Raw genomic sequence first — 16921 nt, forward strand, 5'->3', positions numbered from 1 at the left:
ACTTCCTATGCCGTTCTTATACATGCTGAACAGCATCACACAGAGTGAACCTGGATTCATGCAAATTAGCAGGTTGGAATACCCCAACCGCTCTCTTTAAGCCAGTCACGGCGTTGCAAACATTATCCTAAGTCATTACCAGCTACAAGTTTTATCTTAAAGTTGTCCTTGGCGATACAAGGGAATATTATTTGATTGTCAACTTTCTGGCTCTCTATGCCTGTGCAATAGTGTGATCATTCCTCATTTGCATCTATTTGCAAGGAAATGATTGTTGCAAAATGCGTGGCTCATTGAGCTCACTAAAGTAAATTTCCCTTACCCCCTCATCAATACTTGCGCGCTCCTCCCCATCATCAGCTTCAGGCACTTCAAACCGATCATACAATCGCTGGCCAGTCTCCTCATCATAAACCTTCTCTTCTTCCTCAAACTTTCGATCCTGTTGTGAGAGAAGAACTTCGAGAATGGTGGCCTCGTTTCTTATGTCTATGACAAGAGCAGTAACATCCACAACTTGTGGCTGCCAATTCGTTTTCTTGGAAAGTGCCCACCGCTTCCAAGTAATGACCATGCCGGTAGATATCTCGCCAGGAGATAGTTGTCGTAGCTTTGATGTATCAGAAGGCAGCCGTGGAAAGTCGATCTTTCTTTCAAGAATATCTTCCTTGGGTGGTGGCTGTATGGCAACCCGGCAAGAGGGATCGACATCATGCAGTCCTGACTTTCCCTGTCCGTTCTCCGCTCCAATCGACTTAAGTTCATCGAAGCCGTCGGGTTCTGCAGGCTCTTTTTCGTTACTGGTCAATTGCATACCGCTGCCTCGTTGCGCTCGAGTCAATTTCCCCCATCGTTGTACAAAAGGGAATGGTGGTTCGCTCAAATCAACACTACGATCGCAGCACTCGACAGCACGATAAGCAATCCGTTCTCTCCAGTGTTTTGGCCGGCTGTCATGTGAGAAAAGCCCTTGGAAATCCCCCATATTGCTCAATTCAGTAATCGACAGATCCAATTCAGGTGTTTTCATGACAAAAGGCCTGATATTGCACAACTCTGTCGAGAATGTCCGTTTATCGGAGCCCTCTTTCACATTTCGAACATCAAGCGCTCCAGACAGCATCCGATGGCTGGCATCGACATCAAGTCGAAGACTACCATGGTCTTGCCGTGGTAAATGTGTGTCGCTGGGGAGTGCTGCCTTCAAAATCGAGTTGTCGACAGACGAGTCTGAGCCAGTAAGATATACCTGAACGGCGTCCGATTCAACTGGTCTTAACATCCGTTCCTGCGTAGTTGTTTCAGCTCTATCCGCCATTGTGACCGCTGTACTCGCTTCTCTAACTCTTTCCATTGCTCGCTTGGCACGCCTCCGAGCATTTCTTCTCTTTGTCCTGGCTTTCCCCTGTATTTCACAGACTGGGCTATCTGCCAAAGCTGAATCATTTTGAGTTCCCAGTCTTTCCACAGTGTGTTTTTGGACACGTTGGTCAGCGATGCCTTGAGCGGCGGGATAACCCATGTAAGCAGGCAGCTGGCCAGCATGCTTTGATGAACAGGCCTCAGAGTATGACCCGACATTCTCGACGGTCATTGGGTTTCCGCCTTTCGGCGTGATGTTCACGGCGTTAGTTTGAGCGCAAATTTGCTTGTCCTCTCTCTCATTGCCTCCACTCTGGTTGTTTTTATTGTCCATGTTGTTGCCGTCGCTGCCGTCGCTGCCGTCACTGACGCTGTCGCTAGAGGCACATAAATTACTTGTGCTACTCTTACTGACAAGACTCTCTGAAGCAGCGTTGGCCCTAGGCCACTGTCTCAGTAGATACTTATCCTTGCCGCAAAAAGAAATAGCGAGTCCCGTTTCTACCATAGCACCAAAGTCGTTGTCAACTACGCCGTTCGAAATTGTCTCAACTTGCTCGCATCGGCTGCCAACGTCGGAAGGGTTTTCTTGAAGCAGCTGTAATTCATCAGGTTCGAGACCGCTATCATCTGCCGAGCTCCCTTCGTCGTCTAGGTCGCTATTCGATACGAAATCTTCATCGTGATCTTCATCGAAATCTTCGTTGTGCAGACCCTGATGTTTGTCTAGTTCATCCAAGCGCAGAGGCGGAGTCTGCTCAGCATCGGACAAATCTTCAAAGGCATGAGTGACTTTTCTTTTCTTGCGTGGCGAAATATGAATCGAGGGTCGGTGACGCGGTCGCTTTAGCAAAGGTCGTCCAAATGGCACGCCGTCCAGAAGATGTCTTCCATCGTTTGAGATCTGGCTTCGACCGCCTAGTCGCCGCTTTTTCACTTCTTCAAGGGATAAAGGTCGGATCCTGGTATATTTAAAAGTTAGCGATTAGTGTTTAACGGCATGCGCATAATCGACGCAGATGCAGCACTATAAAGAAGCACTTACAAAACCTCATCATCCTTCTCCAGAGTGTCGGCGACCGTTTGGAAGTGAAGGCACTCAAAGCTGGTACCCTTTGAAGATTGTAGCTCCACGACGTAGTCTTCCAAGCCCCAGTCGTCTGCCTCGAGCGGTATTATCCCGTTGACTTCTTCTAGGAATTTGGACACGGTCGCATCGTCACCAATATTTAGCACAAAAACAATTCTAGTCTCAGGGAGACCATGTCGCCGTATACGAAGACGCAGTCGCAATACTCCTTCGCCCATACTGAAATGTGCCGATGGGTTGCCGGAATAGTTGGTATGCAGGGAGGCGAACGAGCTTGGATTTTTGCTCGGTGCATGGGAAGCCTTAGTTTTGCGGGATTCCATGGGTTAAATTGGAAGTGGGGCATATTATGTTTGTACTCCGTACGGAGTACTCCGCACGTAAACTTCATTGTCTGCTCCGTACGGAGTACAGAGTAATGGCATCTTTATTGATAATACTACTTCAGGGCTGAGATGATAAACAACAAAAGCACTCTGTAGTCGATATCATATATAGTTCAAGTCATAAGTCCACCGGAGTCGAGCAAGTGGCCCATTTTTCGAATCTGGCAAGAAATTTGATTAGTGCTCGCTCTTCGATAAGACGTGTAGTGGATGAATACCTTTGTGCTAAGATATCCATCAACCTCGCGACTCCGGAAACCGCCCTCTCCCCGCCACGATAACGGTACCATAGGTACCCGTTCCTTTACAACCACCTCTCGGTTGGGACCCTCTACCGCTCTGATTTTTTCCGGGTTGTTTGTGAGAAGGCGAATCTCACTCTGGCCCAAATCAAGGAGCATCGCAGTTGCCAGGCCATAACTTCGTGCGTCGGCCGGATGTCGCAGCAACAGGTTGGCTTCAACCGTATCGGATCCAAGATCTTGTAGATTGTATGCCTTCAATTTCTCTCCCAGACCTATACCACGTCCTTCCTGTCGGAGATAGATAATAATGCCACCAGCCTCACTTGCCGGTAACGACATCAGCCGCGCTGCTTCATCGAGCTGTTCCCCACAGTCGCACCGGGCCGACCACACAGTCTCACCCGTATAGCATTCGCTGTGAACTCTGACCAAAGGAGGCCCAGTGTTCAAATTTGGCGACAGGGCTTGAGAATCGTCGGAATTATCCGCAATTCCACTGGTCGTCCTCCCAGGATAGAGGACTCCCGTATATGCACCACGGGTCATTCGGTCTCTTTCTGTTTCTCCCGTCCGTGGAGCATCGAGGCTACTACTTCTGATGTGGTCCCCGAAAACAATTGCTAAGTGTTCTTTCTTGTCGATGTTATTAGTGTATAAATGAAGAAACATCTGCGTCCCTGTTACTGTGGGGATCCGAGCACGCACGATGCACTCCACACGGGGCAGGGTATCAAGGAGGCGGGGTTTGTTCGTTCCGCAGCCACCAGACGGCAGGCTACTGTCCACAGGAACACCACGCGGCTGAATTGTGTGCTCGTCCGAGATATGCGATATTTCAACTTGCGCATCGAGTGCCGCTGATCCCGGAGTGGTGGGAGGGCTGAAAGTTGGCGATAGTAGCGAAGGTGGGGGTAGGTGTGTATCATTTAGAGAGGGGTGATGTGGTTGTTGATCTTGACTTCGATGTTCGTCGTCGCTTGATATGGCAAAGGGTAGCGAATGGGCTATTTTTTCGTCCTGGCCCTGAGGTGAAAGAAACTGCTCTTCAATCTCATCTGTCGCGCTTGCGTCTGTTGCTGTGGCACGTGGCGAGTAGAACGAAGGCAATGGATTGCTTTTCTGCCATTGCGTCTCTTCGTCTCCTTCTCTCCTTTGCTGGGTTCGGAGCTCAGAGTCTAGCATTTCGGCAGTTTTATCGGAGCACGTTGGGATAGGCGCCGAACGTACGACCGTCAAGAAAGAGAGCCAAGTTGATGAGAGGACTGAAAGGAGTTAGAATCACAAGATCACGACGTATTATGTGGGAATTAGTAATAGCTTTTCTAGCGTTCAATACTCCGTAGTATGGAGCGATCGCAAAATGCAGAAGTGCTTATGTAAGCATATATCGGTAGCCGTTTCCTGCCAGGAGTTCATGTATCTTGCTTGCAGCGATTCGCAGCCGATTGAGCTACCTGTGCACTTGAAAAACTCTTACGGCAACAGAGTATTGGTGCTAGTTCAGATATTCAAGTGTCATATCTCAGGCGCGTATACTCAGTAGCAGGATTACACTCAGGCTCCTTTAGAAAGGTACGAAAGACAGAGTACTATAAGCTGGAAGAAAACGGCCTCGTACGCATCCTTAATTGCCGTTGCTGTGGTCTTCCATCTCACAGAAAGCCAGAAATACAACAAAGGCTTCATCCTCCTCCAAACTACTGGCCTCGAGAATAGCCTCTGCTGTAGCACCAACAAAAAATACGTTCCCTTCGGAAAAAATCGCAACTTTGGATCCCACTGAAATACGGCCTTTACCGCCCGTGCAAATGGCAACAGTAGGACCAGCTAAAGGCTCAAACGTCACCCTCGATCCCTGGCTCTTCAAGGACGTCCGCAATACACTGAACTCTTGTATAGGAGGATCGTAAAGAATGCATTCAGAGCCCGAGCTGTAGGCTGCGCGATTCAATGCGACGTAAGGGTAGTCCACCGGATGCATCTTCTGCTGATCGATCGGGGCGTAGTTGTAAGTCAACATCGAAGTCAACGTAGGTACGTCTTTGAATTTCGGTGTGAAGCCCGCGCGGACAACATTATCAGAAGATGCCATGCACTCCACAATGTCTCCCGATATGTAGGCATGGATATCGTCCGCCTGTAAAAATAGGGCTTCGCCTGGCTCTAGAGTGACATAATTGAGGAAAAATAGATTGAAAATGCCGTAATCTACTCCAAATTCGCCATAAAGACGTTTGATCAGTTCCGAGATGATGTCGCTAGACGTCGCATCTACACCACCGCCGGCAAATCCAGTGGGGTCTGCCGAGACGGAAGCTAGTAGTGAAGCTGTGGCGCTCTCGAGCGCTGGCCGAGATGCTGACATGAGGGACGAGAAGGCGTTTTTCAAAGCAATTTTGTTGCGCTCCACAAATGCAGGGTCATCATCGGTCTCGTGGCCTGAGACAGCTTCAAAAAAAGCTGCTGCCACATCCTCGCCCACTAGGTCACGGAAAGGTTTGACCTCCTTCAAATAATGGGTAACCTCTCCAAGCGGCCTGAAGCCACAAAGACCTTCAAAGGGCGTGATTGCAATAGCCATCTCTGGTTTGTGGTTGTCATCGGGGTAGTTCCTCGGATCTCTAGCATGAAGAGTCTCGGCCAACTTCTTGTTCGGATGTGCTTGAATCGAGAGGGCTTTATTGATTGAGAGAACTTTGAATAAAAAGGGAAGTCTTCGTCCGAATTTTGCGGCAATAGTTGGACCCAACAATGCCTGATTGTCTTGGATCAGGTCCAGAAGGTCACGGCCCGTTTCAACATCTTTTGAGGGGTTGGAAATGTGTGTCCCCATCCATAACTGACGCAGTAAGTTAGAAATCGTTCTTTAAGTACAAACTATAAGCCCTCTAGCCCCGACGCCTAAATGCGAATAAATGGAGGAGCAGTAATGGCTTCAAGAAAGAGGAGGACGTGGCAACAACGCATCATACCTCAGCGTATGGTTTATTTGACTCCAATTTGAAGCCAGTTCCTGGTGTTGAAGCAGCATACTTAGCCGCGACCGAGGCGCTTCCCTTTTTTCCCCAATCGTATGAATTCACGCCGCATTGCAGTTGGAAGAGGGGAACACGCATTTTGAAGCGCAGAAAGGAATTTACTGTGGTCAAGGAGGTGCCGTTAAGACTCAAAAAGATTGAAATTAACAAAGGAGAGAGAGGCTTGATCGGAGGGGTGAAGCCAAATAGAACCGGTGGCTACAGACAGGAATGCGGGGCAAAGTATGAAGTAGGCAGGCGGTTTCACGCCATCGCAAAGGCGCTTTTTACTGTACGACGTAAGTACATTGTATAGAGGTACTCCGTACTCCGTACTCCGTAGGAGATCTCTTAATACCACTTCCTTGACTAGAATCTGCATATGGAGCAAGCTCTTCCTTGTTCAGAAGCTAGCTAATAGTAATTTGCCATTTCTTGAATGGAGTACGAAAATGGGTTCGAATTGCCTGGCAATCCATACGGAGTACTCCGTAATATCAAAGCTACGTACCTTATCTTACGAGTAGTGGGGAAGCTCCAAGATAATATCACCAAAATGGGTCTTGTGATGAGTCACGTGTAGCATCATATTAAAGCGTATCTACCAATTGGCCCCTGACTAGTACAAAACGAGCTGATGGACTACGGAGTACATGATAATATCTCTGCTAACCCGGAGTGGTTTGTCTAGATATAGTTTTCCTTTCTTTGTCCTGTCCCAAACAGCAGTAATACGCATATGCAACTATACACTCTTGCACTTAACCATCCCAATGTGCTAGACCCACTTCTGCCCCTTTCAATTAACTACACCAACAAATCATAACTAAAGTTGCACATGGACAACAATCAAGCTCTTATTTCCTAGCTACGGCATTCGAAACCAGAACGCAAGATGGGTGGCCAAATCTCGAAAATGATGGGCAAGATCTTCGGGTCTAAGGAGATGCGCCTGTTGATGCTCGGACTTGATGCTGCTGGCAAAACCACGATTCTCTACAAACTGAAACTTGGCCAGGATGTGACGACAATTCCCACTGTTGGCTTCAATGTCGAAACTGTCACATACAAGAATGTCAAGTTCAATGTCTGGGATGTGGGTGGGCAAGATAAAATACGGCCGCTGTGGAGGCATTACTTCAGTGGTGAGAACGCGCATCTTCAAGTCGTGATAACTATTGCTATCCTGTATGCTAAATTGTTTTGCTTTTACAGGTACACAAGGTCTGATATTTGTTGTCGACTCCTCCGACCGTGTACGAATGGACGAAGCAAGACAAGAACTGCACCGCATCATCAACGATCGCGAAATGAAGGACAGTTTACTTTTAGTATTCGCGAATAAGCAAGACCTCGAAAATTGTTGTTACTACCCGTTTTCCGCCCAATCATTTATTCTCACTCAAGATCACTGACTCTTAGCCGTCCTCTACAGCAATGAAGCCACAAGACGTGACCGAGGCTCTTCAGCTTTCCAAACTAAAGGACAAAATCTGGTATGTGGTGCCTAGCTGCGCCACGACCGGCGAGGGCCTCCTGGAGGGCTTGGCTTGGTTATCAAACAATGTCAAAGTTCCCCTTCCTCCCGTGAAGAAGTGACACTGCTTCAAGTCAAGTACAACCATTACCCTTCACATATATGCGCTCGTAATCTCTTTCCTTGTGTTGTCTGATTTGTCTTTTTCTTTCTTTCTTTAGGAAACCATGTTATCATTAGTTGTCGTTACAGATTGACGTCAGAGGCTTTTATTCCGCCTGTTTTTTTTCTCCCGCGCCCTCTCCTTTTTACAATACCTCAGATGGAATAGGAATACCCAGAATGCGAGATTTGTCTAATATTAAAGAGACGTCTATTCTACCATTTTAACTGGGATTCGTCTGCATGCCCATTGGTCCTGAAACTAAGCGAGAAGTCCTGATAGGAAAAGCCAATAAGCCAAAAAAAAAAAAATTTGAAATGCGCGAAAAAGCACGCTTGGGCCTGCGCCATCAACAAATTCGGTGTAGACTAGACAAGTCTTATTCCTTTATCCTCTTGCTTGCTCGGACGATGGAATCGTCAGGAAGTCCGCCTCTCTTCGTCCCCGGAAGACTACTGGTTCTTATGTCGTTGTCATCTTGACTAACTCTCCGGTTGGGATATTCCATCCTCAGCCCCTCAAAACAGTTGCTAGTTAGTATATCACCGGTAGAAAAGAATGGGTGCGACAACGCTTGTTCAGCCGTCAAGCGTTTCTCTGGGTCATACTCTAGCAATCCAGAAAGAAGTTTGTAGCCCTCGACACCAAGGCTTGCAGACCCAGTACTTCCTATAGCATTGTGGTGTGCCGGGGATGATGTTTGTCCGTGGCCGATAGTGCTGTAGTACCACTTCTCAAGGTTGCTAGTATTCTGGATCGGCAGTGGGGAAGAAACGTGGTGATGGTGGCTGTGGTGATGCCGGTGTTGGTTGCCGAGAGGCGATTGCAATGTACTAAGTTGCTGGTATTCTGGCATGTTGACAAGCAATGGCCATCTTTCTTTCGTTGGCAGCCCCATGATGTCCACAATTTTTTGCATTTGGTTTCTTTGAAAGGGAACGGTTTTCTTAGAATCCATCTTCGCTTCTTCTCCTTTAAAGATTGGCCGCAGCGAGAGCAACTCTGCAAAAATACAACCAACGGCCCACATGTCGATTGCAGGAGTGTAATGTCGTGAGCCAAGAAGGAGTTCGGGAGCCCGATACCAAATAGTAACGACAACCTTGTCACCCGAAAAAAGGGAATGCAAAGGTTTGTAGAAGAGACGAGCAAGGCCGAGATCACCAATTTTAACCTGCCCGCCGGAAGTGACCATGATGTTGGCTGGTTTCAGATCCCGATGGAGAACCCAATTAGTGTGGAGGTATTGGCAGCCATTCAGTAACTGAAACATGATACTCTTAATCGAAGTAGATGGGATTGGATGTCGAGGTTGCTGGGTGTGGTGGTGGATAATTTGAAGTAAGTCGTGTTCAGCGAACTCAAACACCATGAATATGCACTTGTCCTCCAAAATTATTTCAACAAGGCGAATCACATTTGTGTGAGATAATTCAGTGCAAAGCGCCATTTCACGAACTGCTGATTGGCTGATTCCAGTGTAAGCAATCTGCTCGCCTTCTTTGTCGGGCTTGAATTTCTTTATTGCAAATTCGCCCTGCTGTCCTTGGCGTCCCACAGCCTTGTACACACGTCCATACGTGCCGCTGCTAATAAACCCAATGACACGATACTTATCAGTCACCCGGACTCTGCTCTGATAGCCCATGTGGCCGACGCCACGGTCCGTCAAGTCTTAGAGCAATTAGTTTTAGTTGGAAGATATCTCAGAAGAAGTTCCACAGCGGGCGAAATAATGCTTTAGTTCTACTTAAACATATCCAGAAGTCAGTCAATTTGGCAGCAACTAACCTTCGAAAGAAGCCTGGACGCTTCGTTTAAATCCTTGTGTACGCGCTGTTGAGCTTGATGCAGGCCCAGAAGCTCCAGATGGTGGATTTGTAAGGCTCATCTGTTTCCCTAACAAGTATTTGAGACCCTCAAACCTCGTTTTTAGCGTCTGTAATATACAAAGGTTAAAGTATGTAATAAACGTGAAATAAACAAAATGCACGAACTGTTAGCTTTCGCAACGTCGGGACCGGGGAAACTGAGTCTCCGATAGCGATCGGAGACCCGCAATTAAAACACACAGGTACGGAATACGGAGTGAAATTAAATCCTTGGCAAGTATTCCGTAATCCCCTTCGAGTTGCCATTAACATAGTATTACTCTAACTCATGTATAGAGTACTGTATGTACAACTAATCTCATCAGCATAGACGTGCAAAGCCTTCGCTACTTTCCTAATAATAATAAAATAACGGAGTTTATCAGTTCATTTGTTTACCTAGTTCTCTTTAGGGTGCGCTTAGCCTCCCAGTTGCTACGGGTCCAGGTGTCCGTCCGTCTCTGCTGTATTAAACAAAAGAACTATCTAGGCCCAAGCTTCTCTAGCACATGGGGACCTTGCTCCTCCCATTCCTGCTTCGTCACCCACATCGACTCTTTGTCTGCCATAATGTTTGCCAAGACCGCGCCACCAAGGAAAACCATATGTCTCCGACGAGGGGGATCTTCTATGCGCACTTTGAATTTGCTCAGCCGTTCTGGGTTTCCACCCAAAACCCTCGTCAGCCACAGTTGTTTCAGCTCTTTCTCGAGCCGGGACGGCAAGCCAGGGTACATGCTACTTCCGCCCGACAACACGATTGCCTTGTACAAGGATGAGCGTACATCAACGTCAGCTTGCTGGATCGTGTTAAAAAGAAACTCTGCGATACCAGGCTGTTCACAGTCCACCAGGTGCGGCTGGAAAAGACATTCAGGCGCCTCAAATCTCTCGCTGCCAACGCGGATCACTCGACCGTCCGGTAACGTGTAGCTTTCGACCAACACAGTGGTCTCTTCGCTAAGACGTTTATCTAGCTCGAGATCGTAGGAAACGTAGCACAATTTCTCCTTTATCTGGCGCACGGTTTCAAAATCGGCCGTTCGGTTTAAAGCATATCCACGTCGTAAGAGAAGAGCGATTAGGTTTTGGGTAACGTCTCGACCTGCAACATCAAGACGCCTGGTAAGATGGTTTAGGACAACTGATTCGTACACGGGAACAATATGTGTGACACCATCACCAGAGTCAACCACCACACCCGACGAAAGGCCTAGATTAAGAGTGTCAATTTTCAGGAGAAAAAATTATTATTAGGGGTTTCGGCAGTCTTAACGGTACTCACCCTGCGCATATAAGGCAAGCACAGCTTGAATGGCCACATAGACCCCACCGAACCCGTAACGTTCAAACATTACTTCACACATTTGCTCGCGATTCTTCAGGGGGTTCATCGGTGGCTCGGTCAAGAGAATTTTGCGTCCATTTGTGTCGACCTTCATCTTCTCATAAAACGTATAGTCCCAGAGGTGCTGCATGTCATCCCATTTTTTCACGATGCCGTTCTCCATCGGGTAGCTTATTTGAAGCATGGTACGAGCAGCTGCAGCTTCATCGCCACACATGATATCCTTGATGACAAGATCATTGTCGCCTTTCTCTTCGGTTCGTAAGATCGGTCGGCCAACGATAGAGGGATACTGAAATTCAGGGAAGTTCTGTGCAGCGTAACCGACTTTCAAAAAGCCGGTGCCGCCATCGAGAACTAAGGGGTTCCGAGAATATCAGCAGCTAGAGAGATAAACAAGGAGAGAATTCAAGGCCATGCATGATGTGCAGTTCCTTTGTTGTACCGTACCAATAGGTGGTGGTGCCGCCATAATTCAAGATGCTCGAATTTTGATGGTAGATATTACCCGTTGGTGCAAATGATGGATGCATGCAGAATGCTAACGTTGAAATCCATCGGTGGAATTGTACGGAGTATATTCGCAGTAACGTATCGTATCGTAATATAGAGCACGTGACATTAAACCCCCACTATGGTCTAGTGAAACAGCAAAGTCAAACTACGCGTAGGTCGTCGCAATCCCCCCCAACTTCAAAAGTTTTTAGAAAACCAATTATGGCTATGCGTATATTGGTTCTAAACCCGAACTCGTCTCACGAGATGACACGCGGGATTACGGAAACCCTAAAGAACCTCAGCTTACCTAGTGTGAGTCTTCCTGGTTCTTGTATGGAAGAGAGTGAGATGGAGTTTGCAACACATATGCTGAAAGTGTAGTCTCTTGAATATAATTTATACACTGCGTCGGCCGATAGCCCCGCAAGTATCGATGATGCTGACGGCCTAACTAAAAGCACCACTGCTGTCCTGTCAGAAGTTGGCAACCGCCTGGATACCACGGACTACGATGGTGTTCTTGTGGCATGCTACAGCGTCCACCCATTGGTGACGAAGCTTCGTGAGCACATCAGTGAAAATATCATTGTGCTTGGGATATTTGAATCGAGCATCTTGACTTCTCTTGCTCTCCTACCTCCATATGCTATTCGACACACCTCCTTGCAACCTAAGTGGGGCATAATCACCACAGGCCAGTTTTGGGAAACGCATCTTCACAAGGGTGTTCAAAGCTTTTTAGGACAAGTTTCAGGTTCAGGAAATTCAAAGTTCGCCGGCGTCTATTCTACTGGCCTCGTAGCTAGCGATTTTCACTGCGATATATCTCAGAACGTGATTCATCAAAAACTAAAGGACGCCACCAGACGGCTTCTTGCAAATTCGAATGTCGGCTGTGTTGTAATGGGATGTGCAGGTATGGCCGGTCTAGATTGCATTATCAGAGAAACCGCTATAGAAGAGTACGGTTTCAAGGCTGGGAGCAGTGTTTGCATTGTCGATGGGATCAAAGCCGGCATTGGACTCCTGGAACAAACTATCAAGGCTAGGCGTATTTTCCAGTGTTGACGATATCAGACGTCCAGAATTTCACGAATTTTATAGAGAAAATGTGCTAATCATTAAAATAAACCTTTAAGCCAGGGATAAAGGATCCAGCAATGTCCGTAATCACTGCCACCCATTAAGGTGACATAATAGGGCGAGAAGCACGCTAATTTAGAGGGAAAGGGAAATGTCCGACTTAGTCAATATGCCTCCCTCTCCCCCATACTTCATCAGCGTCCTTCTTACCGTTCGTCTCGGGAACATAGAAGAAGACAAATAGTGCTGACATGACGGCAAAAGTGGAAAACAGAAAATATACCCAGCCGGCACCACCAAAGTAAGTATTCAACGCCGTGTTGACGAGTGGAAAGAACTGAGCGACGAGGAAAGTAGCCACGTAGTTCGCACCCAATGCCCAAGATTGGGTGGCACCAACAGCTTCAGGACCGACCAATTCCGATGCCAAGATGAAGGGCACCGGTCCCAGACCAACAGCGAAGAAGGCAACAAAAGCAAGGACAGAAATGGCAGACAAAAGCTTAACTTCAAACACGATGGATAGCGCTAGAGCAAGTGCGCTCGTGCCCTGGCCAACGATAGACATGAGGATGCAAGTTTTACGACCATATCGGTCGGGAAGCGGGGCACATGATACAGTCGTAATGAGGTTGACAGCAGAGATGATAACAGTGAGGAGAGCGGAGCTCAGAGGGAGTATACCCCTTAAAAGTGAAACGGAATACATTATGACAGAGTTGATGCCGCAGGTCTGTTGAGCAAACATAACTCCTATGACAGAAACGATGGCAGGGCGGTAAATCGGATCTCGAAGAACCTGTATAAATCCCACTGTGGCTCGAGATTTGCTGCTGCTTCCTGCCGTCTTTGGAGCCGCGGCAACGATTTCGGTGGCATCGTGGTCTAGTAAGCCCTGCTCCTCTGCAGGCTGGGAGTCTATCGTCCCATTACTCACTTGCCAACTGGCCACTTCGTCGTCCAAATTTGCGTCATTGCCACGTATCCGTTGAAGAATTCTCCTAGCTCGGGTAAAATCGCCCCGATGGGACGCGATCCAGGCAGGACTTTCCGGCAAAAGTAGGAGGCCAATATTGTGAATAAAGGCAACAAGAATTCCCGTTCCAAGAATCCATCTCCAAGCGATTCCGTGGCTGAAAAAATATCCCAGCACTTGAGTGAATAAAATGCCGATGTTGACTGTTATTTGTGTAAATGCTCCAAAAAAACCGCGCGACTTAATGGGTGCCATCTCGCTGATGTATAGAGGTACAATGACCGTTGAAGCTCCTGCACCGATTCCGTTAAAGACTCGACCAACAGCCAAAGTCGGGGCTGATATAGCTAATGTTTCCAATATCGAACCAAGAAGGAAAACAATGGCTGTCATTCGCATGGGAAGAAGTCGGCCGTAATGGCTACTGAGAGGTCCTGCTGCTAGGGCACCAACCAATCCACCGATGGTGAACACAGACGACACAGTCGCAAATGTAGCCTCGCTCATGGGAATACATTGAGTAAGGCCCGAGGTCGCGTGATACTGGTGTGAAGATCGTATGGAAAAGGATCGTAAGGGCGGTCGTGTATCATCGTCGCGGCAGGTGATAACATCTTGTGGTGCATTGAGCTCCGCCTGGTATTACTCGGTCAGCTCGGTCAGCTTCCGTCACGGAGCAGTTCGATAGCAAAATCGAGCTCGCTCGATTTCCCAACATCGGACGAGATCAACGTAAGTTTGGACTTGATACACAGCGGAAGAAAGAAGTGTTCTCACAAGATGATAGCCAAATTGATGTGGTCCTAATGTAGCCACAGTAATCAGGAGCCAGAAGTAGGGTGTCGTCACAGAGACCGACCGCAGAAGTCCGTCCGAGGCCATATCGAAGTGGTCTTGACAACGACAAAGCAGAGGCTAAAAATGGCAATCTGATAAAAATCGGGTAGATGTAAAGCAGTTCAGGCTTTAAACTCCGTAGGCAGGCGGTTATGGCAAGTTAATAAGGTCGCTCGAGCATAAGTGGGGCATAGCCAAGTACGGAGTACAGAATACTTCGTATCTTACTCCGTACATACATATCACATATCAGAATAATTATGTCTCAATACGGAGTACACTTGTTACTACGGTGTAAACGGGTTTGACAAATGACATTCCATGCGCAGTATCGACATCGAACCCTACAAAGAATGAAGAAAACTGAAATGGCTATGAAACCGAGGTCCAATATACCGTCTAACTGTTTTGAGGGCTCCAGTAATCACTGGCTACCACTTTCTTTACCACCGGACTCGACAGCGGCTTGGATAGCTTCTGCTTCTTTCTGCTCCAACGCACCGGGCTCACTTACGTCGACGCCGATTCTCATTGCCTCTGAGGCCTCTGGCAGAGGTCCCACGAACCACCGGTGTGCCCACAAAATCCAACTTCCAATCGCAAATATACCAATAATGCCCACAGCTACGACCGTGTAGTTTAGGGTTTGGCTTGTTACAGGATTTGAAGTGGGCAAGCAGAAGATCACCGTGATGAATGCAATCCATCCACACGCAACGAAAGCCACTGGACGGCTGAAGATCCCAAGGTTAAACGGGCCCTTCATAGCGACGAAAGAACTGTGCCAAATCAGACCGATCATGATCGGTAAACCATAGCTGATGTACAGTCCAATGGTGGCAATGGATGTAGCAGCAGAGAAGGCAACAGACGATCCCAGAGAAGGGAGGGCCAGAATAAACGAGAGTGTCGCAGCCAGCCAGACTGCCCTGACTGGTGACCGGAATCGGGCATCCACTTGGTGAAAAAAGGTATGCTAAGTCGCTGATTAGAAACCGGGCAGGGCCGCGTAAGGCTAAACGAGGCCAGTAACTCACAATACCACCGTCACGGGCAAAGGAAAACATCATGCGGCTATTGCTCGTCATGCTAAAGAGGCCACAGTGCCAGACACAAACTATAGACAAATATTAGCATATTGCTTGACGAGGAAGCACGGAACCAATTCCACCAGATGAGCAACTTACTCATGATGAGGCAGAACAGCACAAGAGCTCCCGACTCGCCAAAAATATCGACGAGAATCTGAAGAATAGGCTGGTCATAGGTACTAGACACTGTGCTCTCAAAGTCTTGGATTGAGAAGAGGAAAGACATAAGCACAAAGAAACCGAAAACAGCGCTGAATCCAACACTGGAGACAACCCCAATAGGAGCACTCCAGGAAGCATTTCTGGTCTCTTCACTGAGATGTGCCGATGCATCAAAACCTGCATACGCATATACTTGTATTAGCTGCAGGTGTACTCTGAAGCCACCATCATTTTGACGGGAACTGACCTGTAAGAGTATATTGAGAGAGCAAGGCCCCGCACATAGCAACGTAAGCTGGGCTGGCTCGGATGCTCCAACCGATGCCGTCAAGACCTGTTCCGTCACTAAATGTCTGGAAGACAAATTTTCCCGTTTGGTGTATCGGGGCCTTCGCAAGGACGGCAATGCAAAGGGCAGTGACGCCTACAGAATGCAGAATGATTGAGACATTGTTGAGATATTTGAGCACGTGCACTCCAAACGTATTCACCAGGCCATGAGAGACGAGTATGGCGGCGTAGATTCCGATAGTATGTGACGCCTTCGGGGTGTAATCGGTGTTTTTGACGGTCACTGCTGTGGCAATAAGGCCAGCCAGACCGAAAGAGATTCCCGTGGTCACCGCTACCTGGCCCAGTAGGTTGAACCAGCCCGTAAGCCAGGCAGCAAAGGCAGACCACCGAGGCGGCGCCAATATTGCAGCCCAAAAGTAAGGTCCGCCACTTGTTGGAATAGCAGAGACAACTTCAGCCATAGCAGTGGCAACCGCCATTGTGAAAAACGACACAACGATCCAACCAACAGACATTACTGCGATCGATATGTTAGCATGGTAAGTGCCAGAAACAAGGGGTTGGGGAGGTCAATAAAGCGCACCTCCTGGCCCTCCCACAGTCAAGCCATAAGAAAACAGAGTCGTGATACCAGTAATCACACTCTAGAGTATATATGTTAGAAGCAAGCCAGGCCCATAATCCAATACGAATTTGAAACGCATAAAAAGCAGAGCGGACATACAATAATGGAGAAGGAAACGCCGAAGTTGTGGAGAAGTCCCCAATCACGACGAAGTTCTTGCTTGAAACCAAAACTGGCCAATCGGTCCTCATCTTGTCCATCGACCGCATTGGGAGCTTGGCGCTCCACTTCCATGTTGCTCGCGGAGACAGACTGCGATGGCAATGCTTGTTACAGAAGGAAATGAGCGAAAGACAACCAATGTCCGCCTTCGCGATATGTCGTGGAAGTCCGGCTACCGGGGTGATAGATTGTATGGGAGGAAGCAAGTCAGGGCGAGACAAGACAACAAATGGA

General features: G+C 47.9%; 7 protein-coding genes across 7 annotated transcripts; 1 reads left to right on the forward strand and 6 right to left on the reverse strand.

Annotated features, from left to right (window-relative positions):
• Nucleotides 1-214: 214 nt before the first annotated feature.
• Nucleotides 215-2670, reverse strand: CMQ_5473 (uncharacterized protein; the record flags this gene model as incomplete). Its single annotated transcript, XM_014313670.1, has 3 exons — nt 215-253; nt 323-2324; nt 2408-2670. 3 exons carry the CDS (start codon nt 2668-2670, stop codon nt 215-217), a joined length of 2304 nt encoding a protein of 767 aa, XP_014169145.1.
• Nucleotides 2671-2951: 281 nt separating this feature from the next.
• Nucleotides 2952-3752, reverse strand: CMQ_5475 (GTP cyclohydrolase; the record flags this gene model as incomplete). Its single annotated transcript, XM_014313672.1, has 2 exons — nt 2952-2999; nt 3057-3752. 2 exons carry the CDS (start codon nt 3750-3752, stop codon nt 2952-2954), a joined length of 744 nt encoding a protein of 247 aa, XP_014169147.1.
• Nucleotides 3753-4707: 955 nt separating this feature from the next.
• On the reverse strand, nt 4708-5664 carry CMQ_5482 (mannose-6-phosphate isomerase class 1; the record flags this gene model as incomplete). Its single annotated transcript, XM_014313679.1, has 1 exon — nt 4708-5664. The coding sequence occupies one exon, from the start codon at nt 5662-5664 to the stop codon at nt 4708-4710; it is 957 nt and encodes a 318-aa protein (XP_014169154.1).
• A 1331-nt stretch (nt 5665-6995) lies between these two features.
• On the forward strand, nt 6996-7699 carry CMQ_5478 (ADP-ribosylation factor; the record flags this gene model as incomplete). Its single annotated transcript, XM_014313675.1, has 3 exons — nt 6996-7245; nt 7316-7462; nt 7536-7699. The coding sequence occupies 3 exons, from the start codon at nt 6996-6998 to the stop codon at nt 7697-7699; spliced, it is 561 nt and encodes a 186-aa protein (XP_014169150.1).
• Nucleotides 7700-8119: 420 nt separating this feature from the next.
• Nucleotides 8120-9388, reverse strand: CMQ_5480 (cyclin-dependent protein; the record flags this gene model as incomplete). Its single annotated transcript, XM_014313677.1, has 1 exon — nt 8120-9388. The coding sequence occupies one exon, from the start codon at nt 9386-9388 to the stop codon at nt 8120-8122; it is 1269 nt and encodes a 422-aa protein (XP_014169152.1).
• A 705-nt stretch (nt 9389-10093) lies between these two features.
• CMQ_5474 (arp2 3 complex subunit) lies at nt 10094-11431 on the reverse strand (the record flags this gene model as incomplete). Its single annotated transcript, XM_014313671.1, has 3 exons — nt 10094-10824; nt 10897-11316; nt 11410-11431. The coding sequence occupies 3 exons, from the start codon at nt 11429-11431 to the stop codon at nt 10094-10096; spliced, it is 1173 nt and encodes a 390-aa protein (XP_014169146.1).
• Nucleotides 11432-12700: 1269 nt separating this feature from the next.
• CMQ_5471 (major facilitator superfamily transporter glucose) lies at nt 12701-16759 on the reverse strand (the record flags this gene model as incomplete). Its single annotated transcript, XM_014313668.1, has 6 exons — nt 12701-14152; nt 15391-15470; nt 15541-15783; nt 15854-16417; nt 16484-16544; nt 16625-16759. 6 exons carry the CDS (start codon nt 16757-16759, stop codon nt 12701-12703), a joined length of 2535 nt encoding a protein of 844 aa, XP_014169143.1.
• Nucleotides 16760-16921: the final 162 nt, after the last annotated feature.

Source organism: Grosmannia clavigera (genome assembly GCF_000143105.1).
Source record: "Grosmannia clavigera kw1407 unplaced genomic scaffold GCSC_67, whole genome shotgun sequence".
Classification (NCBI taxonomy): Eukaryota; Fungi; Ascomycota; class Sordariomycetes; order Ophiostomatales; family Ophiostomataceae; genus Leptographium; species Leptographium clavigerum.